The sequence below is a fragment of the Misgurnus anguillicaudatus genome, chromosome 24 (genome assembly GCF_027580225.2).
Source record: "Misgurnus anguillicaudatus chromosome 24, ASM2758022v2, whole genome shotgun sequence".
NCBI lineage: Eukaryota > Metazoa > Chordata > Actinopteri > Cypriniformes > Cobitidae > Misgurnus > Misgurnus anguillicaudatus.
The window spans coordinates 27,267,348-27,290,008 of record NC_073360.2 but is presented as its reverse complement, the minus strand read 5'-3'; the positions used below and the strand labels follow the sequence as shown (position 1 = coordinate 27,290,008).

The 22,661-nt window shown below is 37.8% G+C and overlaps 2 protein-coding genes across 3 annotated transcripts in view; one reads left to right on the top strand and one right to left on the bottom strand.

Moving 5' to 3' along the window:
* The window catches only part of c4 (complement component 4), an 86,798-nt gene that overhangs the window by 34,687 nt on the left and 29,450 nt on the right, over positions 1 to 22,661 (top strand). Inside the window, exons 35-41 of one of the 2 annotated variants that reach the window (XM_073863110.1) lie at positions 10 to 84; positions 1,945 to 2,047; positions 2,131 to 2,220; positions 3,093 to 3,185; positions 3,281 to 3,364; positions 3,441 to 3,585; positions 3,747 to 4,387. In XM_073863110.1, the coding sequence (XP_073719211.1) occupies positions 10 to 84; positions 1,945 to 2,047; positions 2,131 to 2,220; positions 3,093 to 3,185; positions 3,281 to 3,364; positions 3,441 to 3,585; positions 3,747 to 3,888 (732 nt within the window). In that variant the 3' untranslated portion in view covers positions 3,889 to 4,387. Of the gene's footprint in view, positions 1 to 9; positions 85 to 1,944; positions 2,048 to 2,130; positions 2,221 to 3,092; positions 3,186 to 3,280; positions 3,365 to 3,440; positions 3,586 to 3,746; positions 4,388 to 22,661 lie in introns of those variants that run through there. The other variant, XM_073863109.1, reaches the window with a different exon arrangement.
* Positions 3,917 to 11,798, bottom strand: LOC141349109 (NXPE family member 3-like). The gene is made up of 7 exons (XM_055196922.2): positions 11,708 to 11,798; positions 10,958 to 11,389; positions 10,437 to 10,852; positions 10,212 to 10,288; positions 9,913 to 10,116; positions 9,504 to 9,841; positions 3,917 to 5,246 (listed from the first exon to the last, which is right to left on the bottom strand). Exons 1-7 carry the CDS (start codon positions 11,768 to 11,770, stop codon positions 5,052 to 5,054), a joined length of 1,725 nt encoding a protein of 574 aa, XP_055052897.2. The 5' UTR covers positions 11,771 to 11,798; the 3' UTR covers positions 3,917 to 5,051.

Sequence of the window (22,661 nt, the reverse complement as noted above, 5' to 3'; positions counted from 1 at the left end):
TTTCTGCAGATTATGAAGGGAACAGAGAAGTATATTGATCGCTATGATGTTCACCAAAATAAAGTCTTTCTATATTTTGCAAAGGTAAGAAACTTTTCTATTTGTTTCTGTTGTGAAATGAAAGAGATTGCTTATTTACAAGCATGTTTATAAGAAAGGGATTGAGAAATAACCCTTAGGAAAATTAACCATTTTTTGTGGTAAAAGTGTAGTAACCATGTTTTTTTGTGTGTGTAATGATTATCAGCAAAACCATGGTTTTACTAACTATGGTTTAGGTTTTTGAAAACCATGATTGTCAAAACCATGATTATTTTGTAGTTACTATAGAGACAGAGCGCAGCGCGTCATAACCTGAAAACCACGCCCACCGGGGGGGAAAGGAATCCAACTGTCTCCATTGACTTTGTATTGCGAGAAGCCGCCTCCTTGTCATTTCTGGCTTATAACAAAAAACTGAATAATGCCTAAAAGCTGCTGTGTGACAATATGTAGAGCTAACAAGCCAAAGAACCCAGAAATAAGTTTTTATAAGCTGTCGAGCCATAAAACCCAGCTTTTAAGGAGAATAAAGTGGATTGCCGACTACGTTTCCCCTTATTGGACGCAGTTTTACTAATAGGAGTACTATGAAAAGTTGCCTGTTTCCATTTCTGTGTCTTTAAACGCTCGTTTTTTTGAAGTTGAAAGCTTATAAAAACGTATTTGTTTTTTGGGGGGGTTGTTAGATGTACACCTTGTCACACAGCAGCTTTTAGGTATTAATCTGTTTTTAAGTTTAATCTGTAAATAAGTTTTTATAAGCTGTCGACCCCAAAAAACGAGCGTTTAAAGACACAGAAATGGATACAGGCAACTTTTCATAGTACTTCTATTAGTAGACCTGCGTCCAATAGGGGGAAACGTAGTCGGCGATCCACTTTATTCTCCTTAAAGACTAAGTTTTACGGCTCGACAGCTTATAAAAACTTATTTCTGGGTTCTTTGGCTTGTTAGCTGTACATATTGTCACACAGCAGCTTTTAGGCATTATTCAGTTTTTTGTTATAAGCCAGAAATGACAAGGAGGCGGCTTCTCGCAATACAAAGTCAATGGAGACGGTTGGATCGCTTTCCCCCCCGGTGGGCGTGGTTTTTAAATTTGCATAACGGCGCTCTGTCTCTATGGTTTTACTACAGTAACCTTGTTTTTTTTTTTAACTGTAGTAAAACCATGGTTACTTTTCGTAAGGGAAGCCCAAAGTGTGATGACCCAACGAGGGTCTTGTATTACACTGAAGGGGGATATTTTACGTAACAAACAGCTGCCTGTACATTTTCACATTATTACATGGCTATTTACCTCAGAAGTTATGTGAGGCAGATTAAATATTGATTTGAAATATTTTATTCGCTCAAATGGAGACCTTTTGTGAGGAAACCCCGTTTATTTTCATTTTTAGGATAAGACCAAGACGCTATTTGGTTTAATCATTTGTAAATATAATGTCATGTATGTTATTAAAAACATACTTAAATTAAATTTTTGTGTAATATTAAACTGTACCCGTCAAAATGATTTGCACCATCCGTGTGTTATTAGTTTTGAGCGGTTGGGGAATTAAACCTGCAAATGTCGCGACTGTCCAATCAGAATCAAGCATTACAACGAGCCGTGTATTAATTTTTTTATAATATTAATTAATTTAATTATATCACAGACCATAAAAACTTTAATGCTTTTCTGCACTGTTTTTTTTTTTAAATCTCATGCTTTTAAAGATTAATGTTCTGCTGCCCTCTGCTTTCCTGTTGGTGTATTGCATTGATTCTCTCTTCATTTTTGCTCAATGTTGCAATACAAAATGCATTGGAGTTGGAGCTGGTCTGATTCTGTTGGGATGTCTGTCTCTGTCATGATGCCAAAGATCAGCCAGTTATCCAATATTATGTTTGTGCCGCCAGATCACTGAAGCAGAGAGCTGCTTTTTGTTTGGTGCTGAACAGATTGTTCCCATGGGCCTCGTCCAACCCGCCCCTGCTGTCATCTATGACTATTACAGCCCAGGTCATCAAATAAAGTGCATGTTTTACTAACGTAACACGTTTAAACTTTAAGATCTGCCTCATGCTATCACATGTGTTTTCCAGCGAAGAGATGCGGTATATTCTACACAGCCCCTCAGAAGAGCGCAATGATATCCAAACTGTGCAATGGAGATTTGTGCACATGTGCAGAAGGTGAGAAACCTTTGTCATATTTACTCCCTGCTAAAAAAACAATAGAACCATTACGGAAAATTCTAATGGTTTCCATTAAAATTTTACCATTAAAACCACTACACTGTAGCGTGTTTTGGGCCATATTCCATTAGAACCAATACATAGAACCAATACATACCATTAGAGACCAACAAAGACCAATACACTGTAATGTGTTTTGGGCCATATTCCATTAAAACCAATAAAATTCCTGATAAAACCAATATAATTTCTGTGATGGTGTCTATTTTTTTAGCAGGGCTGTGAGATATTGGAGACGGGGTTAGTTGTCAGACTTTTTACTGTAATATGTATCTCCATATAGACTACACAAATATTTAGTATCTGTAAGCCGTGTATTAAAAATAGATCTATACTTCATAACATTAACAATTCTCCAGGCAAATATCAAAATGACCCCATGATGTTCTCACCCTTAAGCTGAGATGTCCATCATCTTTCAGACACTTATAATAGTAGAATTAGGGAACAACTTCTGACATTGAACCCCAGAAAGCAGGATATAAGCATTGGTTGCTTTTTAGGTATGTTGCTTAAAAAATTACATTGATTACCCGCAAAAGACCTTTATTAACCCCTTAGAGCTATGTGGATTACTTCTGTGAGGGATGGATGCACTTTTTGTGGAGTTTTGGGGTTTAAAGTCAGACGTTGTTCCCTGATCCCTGTTTTCTACCGTTATATGTTTGGAAAATCAAGGACATTTACTAAAATAACTTCAAAGTACTAGTCTGAAAGATGATGGACATATGTGTAACTTTGATATTTGGCTTGAGTACCGCTTTAAACATGAGGTTATAATAAAGCTCTGATATTTTGTACTTTTATAGGTAGCTGTCCAAAGTTGAAGGTGACCTTCAGCAAGAACATAAATGAAAACACTCGGAGTGATTTTGCATGTTATTCTCCCATCGTCGATTACGGTGGGAAACCAAACCAAGTAATGCTTCTCAAAATGGTGTTACCAGGTCTTACCCTAACCCTCAGTTATATTTAAATCAATCCTGTTTTCATATAGTTTACGTGATCATACTTCTCAACTCAAGCACAGATGGTGTATTTACGTACTACACCACAGTAATTACTGATGTTCTTCAAACGGGTGAGTTCAGATTATTATTTTTTTTAACTCCTAGCATTATATATACTTTTAAATAACACTCACTGTCCTGTTAAAGGGAGGGACTCTGGCATCCAAAAGGATGCTTCACGTCAAATGGTGCTGCGCTCGGCCTGTGATGATTTTACACTGAAAAACGATGCGAGTTATCTGCTTATGGGCCAGAATGAAGACATCATTGCTCTAAATAGCGCAGAAACAAAGTAAGCCTCAACATCTCGTGTTTTACATTTAGTCATTTGCCTTTTAAGATGTACATGTGATGAGTAAATGCAGTCATTAGGAATTAAACCAGTGACCTGTGGGTTGCTAGCACCATGTTGTGATGTTTACATTTATTTTTAACCTTTGTCTGTTTGTGAAGGTTCAGGTATATGTTAAACAGTCACATGTGGATTGAGGAGATACCAGAGGAGAAGAAATGCAGAGGAACCTTGAGTCGCTCCGCCTGCCACCTGCTGAACAAATTCATGCAACAACATCCCATAAGACGCTGTGACATTTAAAACAATAACCATGTATGAGATCAGTATATGGGTTGGTAAATCGTGTGCTTTTATTTCTAGTGCATACTGATATATAAAGAGAGTTACAGTTGGATACAACAGAATGTGGAATATTTCCATTTTATGGATTTTAATCGGGAAGAGTTGTAATATTAGCAATACAGCAGATTCACTTTACTGTTAATTCTGTTACATAAAAAGAAGAAATGTAATACAATAATCCTATAAATTATGTCATTAAAATCTCCAACTGCCCATTATAATTTCATACTCTTTTAGGGCAGTTTTAGAGATGATACACTTCTGATACATATATTTTAGGATTATTGCAGTTTAAATAGCAGATTTATATACACGTTTCATTACAGAATACTGTATTGATGGCTTAAACAACACCTGCTTTCCATCGCTTGTGCACATTCAAAATAAGTACAGAAGTTTAATCAGAATAGAAGTGTTTTGAATGTTTTTAGTGTTTCCAAATAAAATATAAACGCTGGTTCGAATTTATTTAATTTTTGACTACTAATAGTGTGGACATCTGAACCAAAATTACAAAACTCTCCATAGAAAATAAAACTACGCATTAAAAAACAGTAGTACTGTAACAGGCTTCAGTAATATGGTAAACTATGGATAGTACCCTGGTTTATCTTATATTTGGCAACTTAAAATGCAGCGATGGCTTTGTTATACTGAAATTTTTCTCTTGTTATTCCCGAAACCAACCATCATATTTTCACATCTTGATATGACAACACCACATTTCCTTCAATGACACAGTGACATGAAAACTCATAAACTTCATTAGCTGTGTCCACCCCATCATAACCACTGACAATAAACGAAACACTTTCACATAAGTTTAATCTTGTAATCACAACTATTGGAAGCCTGTATATGTTTGTCTATTTTATAAACTTTTACAGTTATGCATAAAATGGAATGTTTAGCGATTTTAATTAAGTGTAAAAAAGATTGTTCAAATTTAAAATAGCTTTTTGCCCCAAATTATTAAAATCATACCCAACAAAGAAACAGAAGAGTGATTATACAAATATTTTTTTAAATATTCACCCATTTTCCTGCCCGATTTTTTCACATTTAAAACAATAAATTAGAAAACATGTTATCCTTTGACTTTGTCATAACTTTCAAAAAGTTCATGCAGGACAAATAAAAGATAGTAAAATGTCCATCTCATTTCTGAGGATAACTTCACCTGGATGAATGTTCTCTTTGTTGTAGTGGCAGGCTGTCATTTGCCACACATCTAGAATATAAACACCAACATCCTGAAAAGCCCACCGTAGAATTGTGTCCAACTGCTGGACATACCAGTCACTGCCGAACAGATCCTATTACAAGGACAGAAAAACAAAAGTCATAATATCAATTACACAATATATACTTTTCACATTTATTTGCATAATAGATACCCATGTAAATGTGTGTACTGACTAGTAGAGCTTGGCTAACAACGTCAATGTCATGGGTTTGATTAAAAAATGTATTATAATGACGCTTGACGCTGTCAGTCACCGTTTGATTTGAGACTCGAGCGAACGCAAAGAAGCGGGCGTGCCGCCACAGACTCAACACTGGCAAAAATCAAATAGATTTTTATGATTACAGTTTACATTTTTATTTTAATATTTAAAACGGCTTCATTCGCTGTCGCAAGTGCTTTGCGGCGCCTCTCTCGCACGCTTTCTCTCTTTTTCATGCTGCATGCGGAACCTTGACAGTGCATCTCTCACATGACACTGAGTGAAGGAATTAAAAGTTGGCTGTGTTTTGTTCCTCCGTGTACTTGTCTTTTCACGTAAACGTTAACAGTCAACAGGCAGAGAAGATGGCTGATCGAGTTTATCATGAATTAACGAAAAGTTAGTAGTGTTTTTCCACACACACACCAGTTCTCTGTGCGCAATTAAGCTCTCTCCCTATGTGCGGTATGTGCACGCACGTAACAGTATTCTCTGATATTTTTAAATTTGCGCTGAATTGGCTGCGCTATAAGCGATCTACAATAAAACTATCACTCGCATTTAAAATTAAAAGCGCTCATAACAAAAGATGAGAAGAGCAACAGGCTCTGTCCTGAATGAGACACACAGGTAATCCGAAATCACCTCGTATCAGCTCTTCAGTGTAAATGTATGCTGATTTTGTCAGACAATGTTGCATTTAAATTAGGATTTTAGCAGGAATTAAAGTAACAGCTGGTTGGATTAAACACGAGGTGTTAATGGGTCATGTTTAGTCACTATTTTAAACTCTTTCTTTATGTCTGAAAACAGAACAGATAATATGTAAAAATAGCATTCAGTTGTGTTAAAATACAATATAACAAACAATGAAAGTCAGATCAGACAGAGTAGAAAAACAGATTTTTAAGTCATATTTTTTCCAAATGGTCCTGATATGTCAGAACGTTAACTAATACCAGCTATATGAAACTCTGTGTAATTTACTTAAAGGAATAGTTCACTTAATTTAAATGGTCATATGCTCACTCTGCTGAACACAAAAAAGAAAAGGGTCAAGAAATAATTTGATGGACCCCATTGACTTCATAGTAGGAACAAAATAACGAGTCAATGGGGTTTATCAACTTTTTTTTATCAACAAGATTCTTCAAAATATTTTGTGTTCAGCAAAAGAAAAACTCATACAGGTTTGAAATAACTTTAGGATGAGTAAATTATGACAAGTGAACTATTCTGGAACAGAACTGTGTTGTCTCATTCATGCAAAACACAAAAAAATTATACCATGGCATTGCATAAGATTTTGGAAATTGTGCTTAATATTTCCCCCCTGTGCCCCCCGCTCCATTTATAAAATCCTGGAATCACCCTTGCATTTGAGCCCACGAAAAGGGGCAGGGTTACACTACATAAGTCCAGGTCGAACGCTATAGAGATACCTTTTTTTCTCTTTCAACGCGGTCATTTTGCTGCTCTGATGAAGAAGCCTTTACCTTCCATCGACTCGAGCTCTGCAGCCAAAGAGTATAGAAGAACAAGAGGCAAAATTTTAATGCGTTTTTGGCAACAGCCACTAGGTGGCGCTTCAGTAGCGTGGCCGCCATTTTGGAATGAAAATTCTCACAGCGAATTCATCATGGATATCTATAAAGGCTAGATGTCTCACCCGCGCTGCTGGGCAATTGAGTGGAACGTCCGCATTTTGGCGGCCATCTTACCAAAGAGCGCTGGCTCACTCGGGGCATTGAGTGTTAATGATGAAGGTACTTTTAAATGACCATAACTTGCATAATCTTTTACCGAACGGTTTAGTTTGTTATAATGTCAAAGATGTACCTATGACACTGCATACTTATACTAAAAATAAATAAAAAATTCATGAAACATGTTAAAGCATCCGGAATTATAGCCACGTTAATAACGTTTGTAAAAAAAAAAAACGTTTGAAAACCGGTAGAAAATTGAGCAAGTTATCGTCATTTAAAAGTACCTGCACCATTAAACTCAATGCTACGAGTGAGCGAGGTGTCTGAGGTAAGATGGCCGCCAGGTGATGCCGTTAGAGACTCCACCGTAAGACATCTAGCCTTTATACATATCTATGGAATTCATTCTCAATTCATTCCCAGCGAATCTAACAGCCAAATCAGAAGCGCAATAGTAAGTTTCTTAAATTATTATTTTTTCAGTCGCTTCACCTACAGTAAATGCTGAATTGTCTTGTATGTATGTGTTGTGTGTTGTTGTTGTTGTTATCAGTTGTGGAATCCAATCATTAGATAGATATACATTTGAGGTTGTTTTTTTATTGCTTTATTATGTAATTCTATTTTATGCTGCTTTACACATTTACTTTGATGATTAGGTACCAACTCCACTAGGTATTAACTCTTTCACCGCCATTGACGAGAGATCTCGTCAATCACGAGAAAACGCTTCCCCGCCAATGACGGGGAACTTTTTAAACCCGGAAGTATTGCCCTATGGCAAGCGGCTGCATGTCCGTGTCTGTTTTAAAGATCGGTCTGAATGGGATCTCTATGAAAAGTCCGTCACAAAAATGGAATTATCACTGCTTTTTGCTCAAAATGTGGTGTTTTTGCAGAAACCTACCCAAAGCTGATTACAAGAGAACTACTGAAGGATGAAACGGGTTTTTTTGTTTGAAAGCAGAGGGTCTGTTCTTTCATTTGATATATTGTATGTTTATATATTTAAAGAAGAACATTTTCTGGAAGGCATTAAACTTTTGTGAAAATCATGAAAAACGTTGGCGCTGGCTGGCAACTTTTTTTTAAAAACGCTGGCGGTGAAAGAGTTAAATATATTTTAATATACTATTAGTCCCATGGATCCCGCTACAAACATGATAATATAAGAACATGATGCATTTCTCTGTCTGTTATCCTATAATTGCCACTTTTGGACAGTGGCTGTTTTTTTTTTACTTAATTCATTTCGAGCAATTCTGATGTATATGTGTATGTATATGGAGCCTATATATTATGTGTGGATGAGTTTATGTCGGTATGTATTTAGGTAGCCTATGGGAGATGTGTTCTATGTTTTTATATTGTGCAAGTGTGGATATATATATAATTTTTTTTGGGGGGGAGACTTATCTAAATATCTGAAAATAAGTTGTAAAAAGGGATTAATGATCACTGGTCTGATGTTATTCTGTTTTATCATCATTCAGTTTGAATTAGATCTTTAAATGTACTTTTTTTACAAAGTAGCTTATATTGCCATCACTTCTAGTCGACTCCAGAGTTGCTCTCATTCCAAAATGGCGGATTCGTAGGGCTGCTGCTGGAACGTTCTATTGGCTTTCACTTCTTGTCAATATACGTTCTTTGCTGCAGCAGAATCCTAGCCTGGTCCAACCAGACTCTCGTACATTCATTTCATTTGTACAGAGTCTGGCCACGCTCCATTGCAAAGCGTTACTTCCGTTAAGGAGGGTCCTCTGTTGAAGTTTAAAACTACTGCATCTGCCCAGAGTCACTCAGGATCTGCCATAGCCAATCGCTAACGTGTGGTCGTGACGTATATCATGTGCCGACACCACCCCCCTCTCTGTTCGCTGATTGGACCTGCAGATTTTTGCAGGAGAAAACGAAACTCTACACAGCAGTCCCAGACTTTGTATTGAAGCGAAATGAAAATTAGCGGAAGCACGTAGGAGGGCGGAGCCACGCTAGCGGAATCCACGCCCCAGCATCGTTTTCCGGATTGAAATAGCTTTTCCACTAAAAGATACTTTTTTCTAAAAATGTGAGATGCTCGTTGACATAATGTCGCTTCACCATTGCGGCTCATGCAGAGCTTCTTTGCCCATGGAGAATCTTCATTCAGAGTGCGTCTCCAGCCTGGGTCCCGCTTATGCCGAGATGTCACTTAAGGAGGCTGGCTGCGCCCCCTGCAAGCATCTTCCAAGGCACCACTTCCCTTGCTCCCCCACCTAAAAAGCGGCGAAGCCATGAACCAGTGTCTGGACAACTCTATGACGTTTGAACTGGACTTATATAGGGCGTAACCCTGCCCATTTTTGCAGGCTCAACGCCATTTGTCTGTCATTTTTACAGACAAATAGGCTTCATTAAACTATTTGACTCTAACCTTAAAGCCAGTGTTGGCCGTCTTGATTATAACAGTAGTTGCTGGTGCGCGCTGTAACAAATCTAGCACAGCTTTGCGGGTCCTCAGCACTCTTTTAGTGAAGTAATCTAGCGGATATGTTGAAAAGTGGACCCCCAGGTGAATAACAAACACAGAATGAGGTCCTCCATTGAGATCATCAATCTGATTACTGATGTAGTGCAGATTAGTAACTTCTGATTTCTGACAGCGGACTGGAAGGCCGTGATGCCTCCAGTGTACATCAATGTTGTTCTCCACATCCACTGCTAAATGAGGACCTGCCGGTTGTAGAACATGCAGATTCATCTCCTTCAAAGCTGCAGTGAGAAAAACCAACAATGACGATACCGTCTGATTTTATGAATATGACTTCAAGTACACATCTTACTTGGTACAACTTTCAGCAGTAACTCAAACCACTGCCTCAAGGTAGAGTCTCCCATCAAGTAGATGTGTTTGTCTTTCAGGCACTGTGTTGTTGTTTGGCTAGTAAAATGATGAGTGCTACAAACAAAAGACGTCCAAACATCATTCAGGTAAAAGCCAGCAGGAACTGGTGTATGCAAACCAGGGCGACATTTCTGTGTTACATCTGCATGATAGTGTTATAGTGAGTGTACATGGTATAATTGCACTATTAATTGCTATTAGTAAAAAGTGTGCATCGTGTATCAAAGGTCATCATACCAATTTCTGTACTTCTGTTAGAGGGAAGAATCTTGATTGTGTTGTTTAGTCCATTGATACCCTTGTTGCTTGGATTCCTGTCAAAGACAACATCTCTATTACACGGTTTTTCAATAGCTTTATTAATGTTCAAACAGAAAACTAGATAATGGAAAAATAATCAAATATCAACAAATGTAAAGATAATACGAGAATATAAATTAAATGAGCATTATATAAACTCACAAAAACATTTCTTCTTCGGCAGTCATGTAGTTGATATACCCTCCAATAGAGTGATACACGCGAGCGCTACATGGCAGTGATTTGGGTCTCCGACAGCGCCATTCTTCTCCAGTGCGAGAATCTTTGTATTCACAGCAACAATCTCCAATGTTGATTCTCTCTAGTCCATTCTTGTCTGACTTCACATTGCACAACACTGTTTCTTTCAGTCTGGTCCCATTTGGTCCTGGTCCTTCAAAATGTCCATGAAAAGACACTCTGTCAGAATCAGTGTCTCTGTGATGCTTGAGGACCTGCACAGCTTCACTGGAGTGGATCAGACGCACAGCCACCTGTGCCTCTCCAACCCACGGCAGAAGAAAACGCACAGAGTAGGAACCATCAAGCAAATCCACCACCTCCCCAAACACACTGGCCTGTGACAGAAAAACATTTCTCATTCTCAAATTAATGTCCAGGAAAATCAGCTAAAGATAAGAACTCAGTAAACATCACTGATACAGCAGACATGTAAGAGATACCTTTTTGGGACTTTCGGATGAGAACAACTTTGCTTGAAAGAAATCCCCTCCATAACGTTTAGGTTTATTGTTAAAGTCTCTGGCATGAATAGTAACAAAAAGCTCCTCCCCTATTTGGTAGCTGTCTTTCAGGTTCTGAATGATGAAAGTGGAGTGAGATGGACTTGTGCTCATAGACACATTTGTGATTGATCTGTCTGGTCCAGCCCAGTAAAGAGTCTGCTGTAAACTGGAGTAACTTTCTGAACTGATTCCAAATTCAGAGTAAAATGAACTTGAACTTGACTCTGAGTCTTCTGAACTGATTTCTATCCGAACATCTGCAGGAGAGGTGGAGAAGTTTCTGGAGTTGTAAAGTTTTGCAAAGTGTTGTGACAAAAAGCTGGTTGGAGGATGTTTTGCTTCTTTACTTCCCAGATAAGTCCATAAAACCTACAAGGTTAATATTTAAAAGTCAGAAGTTTTAACATAATGTTCTTAAAAGTGTCGTGAAAGCTCTCATGGCTTTGATTCGTCACACGTTTAAGAATAAATAATAACAATTAATAGTGGAAAATTAAAAATAACAATTTGCACCCTGCATTTTTATTTAAAAACGAATAACCAATGAACTCATTACCGAATACACTGATCGAGATGCTAAGAGTCTTGTCAAAGGTATGTAAAACAAATGAATAAAACATACATACATGATCAGACATGAATTTCATAAGTTGGACATTTAAAAGACAAACTAAATTCTAGACTCACCACAAGTCCTGCAATTCCAAAGCACAGGCCAATAAACAACATCCTTAAATATTTTCTCTCCATGTGGACTGTGCAATAAAAAAGTTTAATTAACAAAAATTAGATTTAAGATACTTTTAACGAATTAAAAACACAATAAAGAAAACAAAAATAATAAATTTGCAAATTAGAAAAAACAACATAAATAAGAAAAAACACTCAAATAAAACTTAATTTTGAAGAAAATATGACAGAACAATGAACACATACTAGATTATTAAGGAATTCAATGTTTTTAACAGAAACCTCTAACAGGAAAAGCTGCGTGATCAAGTGAAACAAAAAAGTTAATAATCACAAACTTAAGCCCCTTCTATATGACTCTACATAATATTAAGCCTTATATAGCCTACAACAGGGCTAGTCAACTGGCAGCCTGCAGGCCAAGCGCGGCCTGCCAATCATCTTTATCCAGCCCACCAGTCACATTTGGCCGTTTCTCAATCGGAAGGCTGCAGCCTCCAGAGGTGGCATATGCAGACTGCATACATCATTAAGTTTAAGTTAAGTGAGCATTACATTCACAAATCATAAGTATAATACACCAATTTACGATTAACTATAGTCAACATTATAATTGTTAAAATTCTGAAATAAGACTTGATGATGTTTGCAGCCTGGAAATGCGACCTCATTGAGAAACGGCCATAGTCTGATTTAAATTCAGCGCGGTTACTTTTACCTTTCCACATGACAAATGACGGCCGAAAACACGGAAAGGGAGTCAGAAACTGGCTGCGTGGGAAGCCAACCATCTGGTGTTATCGATCCAATTTGACCTTTGAATGCATTAAAGAAAATAAACTTGTGCGACTACACCGCATGTGATGTGACACGCCGACCACAAGTGATGTATTTCAGTGTGTTACAGAGGCGTCATGCCCATTCAAACTGAGGGGGCACGTGCCCCTCGGTTTTGTGAGCCAAATGGATTTTGTATGCAACCTCAAAATCAAAAAAGCATCCATTAATCTGTTACTCTTTCAATCTGTTTAATATGCACAATATTATCAATGCTGTGCTGCATCCTTGTCACTTTTCAGAGATTTTTGCCGTTTTCATAGTGTTTTGATCATGTTACATTACTTTATTCTGGCGGCAGGCGCTGCAGTCAGCGCAGCTGCAGATGTCATCAGCGTCTGAGCGCGCTCACAAGCTTTGCTGCTGCATTTGGCTATATGAGGAATGTCCGTCCCACACCTGATGATCATTTTCTCTCCCTCGGTTTGCTATTTAGTTCTCTTCTCCCCTCTGTTCCCTGCAAGTTTGTTATGTTATGTGCTTCGCCTTTTAGTTCTAGTCAAGTCTTTTCTTGTTCTTTAGTCAATTTTTTTCGTAGTTTTATTTTGTTGTCTGTGTGCTCTGCTGTTCTCTTTGCCTGGAGTGCTCTGTCTGTGTTCTCTGTCACCTGGGCCCGTATGTACATCTCAGAAATGCTCTTGAGAATAGTCTTAAGCTATGACTTAAGTTTAAAAAAAATCTTAGTTTATAAAGAGTCTGAAAGCAACTTTCAGTAAAGTGTAAGACTCAATCTTAAGTGCTGACTCAAGTGCCGCAAACTGAGAACTACAATGATTTTAACACAAAATGGCCGCCCTTAACCTCATCAGCCAATAGAAAGCCGGCAAAGTTATACAGTCACAGCAGCATGTGACACCATACATTCATGAATCATGAAGACAATCAAATTTAAGTAGTATTTAAATATTTTAATTAAAATTTGCTTCACGAAATGTTTATATTACAAATAAGTACATGCATTTATTTTACATGATTTTGCACCATTTTGTTTAAGTTTCAACATGTTAATGGACAAACGTAATACTATTTAAAAAATTAAGATGATGAATCACATCAATTTGATTTTACTTACAAGCTGTTTATAAAGAAAAGACTAAAGTTTGCAAACACTTAGATAAAAAAATACTTTGATGATCAAGCCTGAACAAGATGATCAAGTTAAGTTGGATTTCTCCACTTGAACACAATTGTAATTTTTGCCATCTATGTCACTTTCACCTTTGTCTTGCTCACTGCTAACATTATGGTTTGGGTCAGGGTTGTATACTCTATTAATATCAGTTTACAGTTATAGTGTCACTGTAATCTTTTATCCTTTTATCCAAAGCAACTTACAGTGCATTACAATGTATACATTTTGTGTTTGTGTGTGTCAACAGTATGCAGTTTTGAAATTATATGATATATTATATACTAGCCTGGTAATACCATCCTCTGCTATTTTGCTTCGCTTCATAGAAGCGTAATGAAATTTAGCAGAAGTACAAAGTCTGACGTAGTCAGGCTAAATATATATTGCATTGTGACATTAACATATTATTACGTTTACAGGCTTGTGTTTTTATTGGCATATTTAAAATATAATTATTTTCTATTCTAATCCTGTTCGGAATTTGTGTACAAAGAGAGTCGCCTACATATTTCATGTTTTGAATGGTGTTTTGTGTTGTGTTTTTGCACACTTTGATGCCTTGATGACAGGACAATAATATAATGACATTCATCTCCCCTTTCATTCATTTCAGGAAGCCTCTAGTATTTTCTTTATTTTCAGGTAAAACAAAACTGGTTGCAAACAAAGCAGGAGAGTTATTGACTGAGTAATAATTAGCACGGCTATATTACCCAACATCAGCTCCCATTGTCTTTTATCAAAGGTGAGTCCAGGACTCGTAAATTCAATATGATAAAAAAATTAAGAGTTTTTACCGAACTCATCGGATCTTGCTCTTCCAACAAACTCCGCGTGACAGGTGGATGACATTAGAACAGCTCGAGAGCGTTTTGAAATCAAACTCCTCCGTATGATTTCCTGAATATTTCTCGCGGTACTTTGATGGCATGTGCGTTTCGGTTCTTGCAGTGCTGCGTGAAGTTAAGAGCACACCTAAAAACTAGAGACAGCTACCTGTATGAACTCCCGGAACGTCCCTGCCTTTGCCTCATCCATTGTTTTTATATGGGAAGAATGTTTTATTTTCTGCGTGAGAAATACAAGGTGTGGCGTGTGAACTGGCTGAAATGCGTGTGTCTCACGCCTAATGTGTGAGACTTAAGAGCCCTGTTTGCATCTAACGTTCTAGAGATGTTAATACACACAGACAGCAATAAACAAAAGCTATGCATGCTTTCCTCACGTTGTTCTTGTAAAATAATAATAATAATAAGTAAGGTTAACATGCATACCACTTAGGTTCAATGCCGGCTCGAGGGGGATCCTCCCTGTACTGTGCACTGTGTCGTGCATGTGTGTGGGCGCGCCTAGTGATCGTCGCGAAAAAGATTGTCCAATAAAAGGTCAATACGTCATCATGTGACTAATTTTATTTACGGCTAAATTATGTTTTATTAATTTTACTAATAGTTAGATTGGGCAGGCCTTCACAAAAGGGCATTTAATTACAAAAAATGCCTTGACAAAAAGGGCACCTTGGTCATCCAGGGGTAAAGGGGATGGTGCTTGGGCACCCTTCGCACCCCCTGCACGTGCCTGATAAACATTCATAACATGACTTTGTTTAGAAAGGTTTCCAAATAATAAACCAGTAGGCTATAATTTTAATAGATGTGCACTAATTGAAGCTGTATTCAATGTATTTGTCTGAAAGTATGTTTTATCTTCTCTTTTAAAAGTCAGACAGAGGGAATTAGATGAGGCTTTTCTAAACATGGTGGTGAAGGATCTGCCACAGTGGAAGTGAAAAAATACATCAACCATGCGTATTTGCCCAGAACTCATGATCCACTAACTTACTGGAAAGAGAAAGCAGTAATCTTTCCTCATTTGTATGTCCTTGCTAAAAAATATCGTTGTATGCCAGCAACAAGTGTCCCTTGTCAAAACAATAGCATAACTCTCTGCAAGTTCTAGAAGTTGTTCTTTGGTGCACCTATCCAGAAACCTTTCAGAAAATTCTACATTAAACTCCTCATTGGATGTCATTTTGAATCAGTATTAAAAATTTACACAATGAAGATTAGTTACTAAATTGACCATAATAATTCCAAATAATCCTAATAAACCTTCCTAGAAATATGAAGTGTCAGAAAACATCCTAGACTTAAATGATTATTCAATATTACCCCTATTGACATAATCGTTCATACAGCCTAGCTAAATAATACACTATAAGAACACATAAGATGAATAAACAAGACCAAATTTACTAGTCTTATTATTCAAATTAATCTCTACAGGGCGTAAAGACACTGTTTCAATACAACAATTCCATTGCTTTAAATAAAAAAACTATGCCGATTTACACCAGGAATTTTTTTTGTATGACCCGCATCATCGCGCTATGCAGTGTTAATTTACAAATTATAACAACAATTGATCGTACAATACTCAATACTCAATAAGATTTCTGTGTAAACAAAGCTAATATTTTAACCAGTCTACACAAACATCCACTTATTTTCTCATCTAAAGTGACATAACTAGCACATTACACCAACACGCAAAAATTTCCTCTCTTTATAATCGATTTAAGCGAAAACACAGGGAGAAAAAAATAGAGTACTCACCAGTATTTCCATTGGCTTTACATCTCCGATTTGCCTGTCCGTTGAAACTAACCTAACTAGTCTTCAAAGGACTGCCGGTGTAGCAGCTGATCCTGTTCCTCTCCTCCTCTCAGGATGTCTGTTCCCCTTCCCGCTTTTTGTACATCCAGGGCCAGGGGCGCAATGAACAGTTTCAAGGGGGGTATGCAAGACAGAATTTTGGGGCCTTTCCTTTAGATCAGTGTTTCCCAATCCTGGTCCTCGAGCACCCCCTCCCAAAAGGTTTTCGATGTCTCCTTATTTAACACACCTGATTTAACTCATCAGCTTGTTAGGTAGACATGTTTACCATTTTGGAAGGAGGCTGATAAGTTGAATCAGGTGTTTTAAATAAGGAGACATCTAAAACTTTTTGGGAGGGGGTGCTCGAGGACCAGGAATGGGAAACACTGCTTTAGATGATTGTTTGATACCATAATGTTCATATTTTCACAGCCACCAGAATCAGACTCAAGTCAAGTGCTCAAAAGGGAAATAGCATGTTGGTCTTTTCAATGCAATGATAAATAAAATAGTTATAACTAATGAAATAGTCAGATCTCACTTTGACTTTATGTACAGTTTGCTCGAGGTCAGAACACAGCTCATTCATACAAATCAAACAGTGACACTGGCTATATGTCTGCTTTCTGTTTTAGAGCAATAAAAGCATAGAGATATATAAAGCAAAGACAACTATAAGATAATCATTTAGGAGCCAGTAGACACTTTGAGTTAAAGTGGTATGAATACTTAAAGGAATATTCCATTTTCTTAAAAGAAAAATCCAGATAATTTACTCACCACTATGTCATCCAAAATGTTGGTGTCTTTCTTTGTTCAGTCGAGAGGAAATTGTGTTTTTTGAGGAAAACATTGCAGGATTTTTCTGGTTTTTATGAACTTTTATGGAGCCCAACATTTAATACTTGACTCAACGCTTAGCAGTTTTTTTCAACAGAGTTGAAAACTATAACTATAAACGATCCCAAACGAGGCATAAGGGTCTTATCTAGCAAAACGATTGTCATTTTTGACAAGAAAAATAAAAATTATCCACTTTTAAACCACAAATTCTCGTCTAAATCCGGTCGTGATGCGCCAGCGTGACCCCACACAATACGTCATGACGTCAAGAGGTCACAGAGGACGAACGCGAAACTCCGCCCCAGTGTTTACAAATGTGTTGAAAGAGGACCGTTCCTACGTTGTTGTAGGTCAACTGATACTAATTAATGTCTTTGTGTCAGTTTATTGTTTACAGTGGTCCGCAAATTTGCGTTTTATATATGTAACACGTGACCTCCCTACATCACTTCGCATTTACGTTAGGTCGCGCTGGACCGGACCTAGACAAAAAGTTGTGGTTTAAAAGAGCATATTTTTATTTTTCTTGTCAAAATTGACAATCGTTTTGCTGGATGGGACCCTTGTGCCTCGTTTGGGATCGTTTATAGACCTTTGAAACTCCGTTGAAAAAAACTGTTAAGTGTTGAGTTGAGTATTGAGTTTTGGGCTCTATTAAAGTCCATTAAAATGAGATAAATCCTGCAATGTTTTCCTCAAAAAACATAATTTCTTCTCGACTGAGCAAGGAGGGACATCGGCATTTTGGATGACATGGAGGTGAGTAAATTGTCTGGATTTTTCTTTTAGGAAAATGGAATATTCCTTTAAATCACTGAAACATGAAACGTGCAGACGCATCAAATGTGCACGTTAACTAAAGGAAAGCCTTTCTCGTTTGCACAAAAGGTAATAATTTGGCGATTCATTTTAACAATTCTGAATAAAAACAAAATAAAATTAAGCTTTTAATTGGTTTTATAGTCTGTCTTTGTAAATATTAAGTATAATATGATATATATATATAAGAATTTATTGGTGCGGTCTCTCACTCTGCATGCATGAAAGCCCACTGCTCGTGTGTGCATTATATGCACCAATGTCTCCTCAATTTAATTATTTCTATTTTCCATAGAAACAAGTCAAGACTTTATACTTACGCCTGCCTTTGACTAGACGTAAGATTTAGTCTCTGACGTATGCTGTGCCTAGATGGTGCAACAGGTGTAAATGCGACATAATGCGTATTTATGTTCAGATTAGTTTAGCAACCGGCCCTAGATAATTTACAAATCAAGAATTACTCTTGGTCGCACTGCATGACCTGGTCTGGTATTTTATGGGCTGGAACTCATTGCCTTTGAATGCTGTGCTGGTACTTCAGCATGTACCTAAGGCATTGGTGAGGTATTGGTGTACTGTTCTTCCAGCCGCAGATGTGTGTACATCTTCCATGGGCTCTTCGTTTGTGCTAAGAACATGGCGATAGTTTCTGCACTACACTTGACCCTCTGAACTGCAAACATGATAGGATTTTTGTGTATTGGCATGGTGAACAGCTGGTTTCCAAAGGCCATGCTATTGTATGCGAATGAGCTGTCCAGTGTAGAGTTGTGACGGTGGACAAGCTGAGCGATAATAATACTTTTTCTGATGCTGCTGTTGCTTTACTCCATTGTAGCATGCCTCTGTAAAACTGACAATCTCTGGTAGGAGCTGCTGGTTTGTGGTTGGCAGTATGAATCACGGTCTGCGACTGATGAGGAGCTGGGCTGGAGACATGAAGAGGTTGTCAACAGGTGTGTTCCTACACTCTACCCAAATGAGATAGGGGTCAGTCATGAAGGCCAATATGTGTGAAACTTTAATGCATCCTTTCCTGTTTCGTGTTTGATGTCATATTTCTAGAGCTGTAGAATCATTCTTTAAAGCCGTATAGGAGCAGAATCTAGTTGGGCCCTATGAAATCCATTTAATTTTAATCCCAAATTCAGTTTTATTATTCTCAAACATTTTCTGGATTCTGGTTTTAATAGTTAAATTAAATTCCGGTAATCAAAAAGCATATGCTATCAACTGAAAACATTGAACCAATACAATATAACATCAATTTATTATCAGTTTTATTTTATTTAACAGTAACCGCAATGAACTACAACCATGCTACTGATAAGCAACCAAATGTTACGTTTTTAGTCATATAACTATACTCATCTTGTTTTACTTTTCAGGCATCTGTATTAAATATAAATGTATTAGTTATGAAGTAACTTGTCAGTAAATAAACTATGATATAACATTAGCAATAAATACAAATAAAACACGCGATTTGCGCACGTCGTTCTCATCTGCGCCATCATAAGCCCCTACTGGCAACTCCCACCTGAGAGACCTCTTGAGCTGTTTTAAATAAGCGGGAGAGTAAGGGGCTAATCACACCAAATGCGCTTTAAACGCTTGGAAACGCAAGGCGCGACGCACGACACAGCTTTTCATATTGCTAGGCAACCAACGAGTCAGCTGCCTTGTCAATCAAATATTGAAGCGTGAGCTGTCATATTAGTAGAAACTTTAAAAAGAGGGCGCTTTGAGGGTGAGAGGTGTCCAAACATGCAGGAGAGAGTGAGCGAGTGGAGCGAGTGGTTCTTCAAAGCAACTGTAAACTTCCTTCACCACAACATAAGCCCTCCCTCACCCCTCATTCGATTGGACAATGGAAAGATGCAACTGATGTCGGCTGCTTTTCCGCTCTCAGCGCTCCTTCAAAAGCTTGTGCTGCGGCTGGTGGCAAAAAATGCAAGGCGTTCGGCGTGCATACACAGCACGCAAACGCTCCCTCCCCATAGAATATCATTAAAAAAAGGCGCCTGCAACTGCCATAAACGCTTTTGGTGTGATTGGCCCCTAAGAGTGATTCTTAACTAAGAAATTTGACAACTTGCTTTTATACTTAATGTTTCTGAAGCCCGATGAAATTGTTATAAATGTGTGTTTAATACTGTAAAATACCCTCGATGTTATAGTACTGACCTTGCCGTCCAGAATGAAAGACAACATTCCATCTTGAACCCATTGAGCGAGCTGTCTCTTTAGTACCGTGTGGTTTATATACATCTTGCCGCTGATTGGGCCGACATTTCTGACACACCCACCAAACAAGCGCCACCAAACCAAACAAGAGAAAACGCTTGTTTGCCTTCCAACAAATGTTCTACACCTTTTGTTTTGTTCCCAGCACTTCTGTAAGTGCATCATTGATCATTATCAACAAAAATAATGGGCTTAATACTCTGAGTTTCATTTTCTATCTGGATATATTTAACACATTATTTCCTATTCTTACTTGGATATTTCTATGTTTCATAAAATCTGTAATCCAATTGTATATTTTCCACACCAGCCACCTATATTCATCATTTTGAAGTCTTGAGTAAGAATGGTGAATAACACTAAATTCAGCATAATGTGGATTAATGTTAAAGAAAAGTTTCATTCTTCATGACAGAATCCCAAAGAACGCCCATTGAAGCCTCAAAATCGTATTTTCAAATCAGACAGATAACCCCAAAAATGTTAGTGAAATGTATCTTATCACCTGTTCATTGCACATCAGTTACTAAATAAAAATTGGGATGCACCCACAGAAATTGTTTTCTGACTGGATCGTTAAAAGGACAGAGATTTTAAAGGCAAGGACTCGGTCATCGATAGATGCAACAGCCGAAGTCCACCATGCTAGTGAACTGAAATGAAACGTTTAGCCTATGGAAGGAGTTGCATCACTGTTCCCTCGTCGCTGGCTGGCACAACAGCAGAGACGTTTTAGGCTATGTTTACATTAATGTGTTTACCTTTTAAAACCCATTACTTTGCCACGTTTACTCCTTTCATTTACACTACGCCACCGTTTTCAACCCTCATTAACGGAGTCGTTCGTAAACGCTGAAGACCCTGTTTTAGTTTGAGAACTCAGACGTTGCTCTGAGTGTAAATGAACGTAGACGGAGTCTTGTGTAAACGATCAGCTGATGTTAACGTGACAGTGCATCATTTTCAAAGTAAAAATTTTATTTACTGAGGTAAATGGAGGTTTGTAACGGAGCTTTTGGCAAAAATAGTAGACATCTACCAACCAGCTATTATAAACGCTATATCAGATTGTTTTAACATGTATCCTTATAGATAATGTATGTTTTATATTTATGTTTGAGTATTTGAATTTTGTTGTAATGTTGTTTATGTTTTGTTTAAATTTAGTTAGCTTATTACGAAAGATAGACTGTAATTTTAAACGCCATATAGGGCACTGTAAAGGTCAATATGAAGGGAGAATTGTAATGGGTCAGACATTATTTTCGAGTTTAAAGTGTAACTAAACCCCTGGTCGGAGCCTGACTCCACCCACTGGCAATATTTGAAAAATGCAAGAAAAGTGGGCAGATCCCAACGGAGATAGAGGGGACGAACTAAGCTCGTACCAAGTGTGTGGTTAGATCGTAACAAGGGCGTGGTGAGCTTGCATTGTACTTACCTTATGCTAACAGCTAAAGCCAGCATATTGTGTTGTACATCCGAAAGCCCAAGTGAAGCCCCAGTTACCTGCATTGTACTTACCTTATGCAAACAACTAAAGCCAGCATATTGTGTTGTACGTCCATAAGCCCAAGTGAAGCCTCATTTACCTGCATTGTACTTACCTTATGCTAACAACTAAAGCCAGCATATTGTGTTGTACGTCCATAAGCCCAAGTGAAGCCTCAGTTACCTGCATTGTACTTACCTTGTGCCAAGAAAACTGAAGTCATCACATTGTGTTGGGCAATTGCTTGTTAGTTGAAGGAGCCCTGTTGCCCGTCTCACATACCTACTGTGTTGTATACTTACCTGTGACCCCAGGGAAGATCCAGTGGCCTCGTGGCCTACAGAGTACCCGGCCCTATTATACTCACCTGTCTGCTCCATTGTAGATCCATTGGGTGGAATACAATCTAAAGATACCCCTGCGACTCGGCGCAGTAAAAGGTCAAGCCTGAAAAATCTGCTCCCCTTCTCCCTCTCATAATGGCATCATTACATATAGAGAGACAAGTAAAGAGAATGTTTACAGTTTGCATCATGTCTGAATTAATTCAATGTCTTTAGCTGCATTAGGCAAAGACACCACAGGGTTGCCAGACACAGCTGATGATTTCCAGCAAAAACTCAGACAATATGAGTCTGATGTCTGCTAAAGATCTGGAATACTCCCTAGTGTTTATATACATTCTAAATGAAAAATGTCTGTCAAATAGACGTCAATGTTGACATTTAAAATCACCTAAACAAACACGGCCATACCCCAATAGAATCTGGACCTTCTTTTGATAGATCCGCCCCACACATACGCAACCCAGACAACAATGTCGTAAATGAGTGAGAGCATAGTGTATTATTACAGAAACCCAGGTCAAATGTGTATTGATAGTATTGCATGCATATACATGTGAATGGTTTTGCTCTGTTT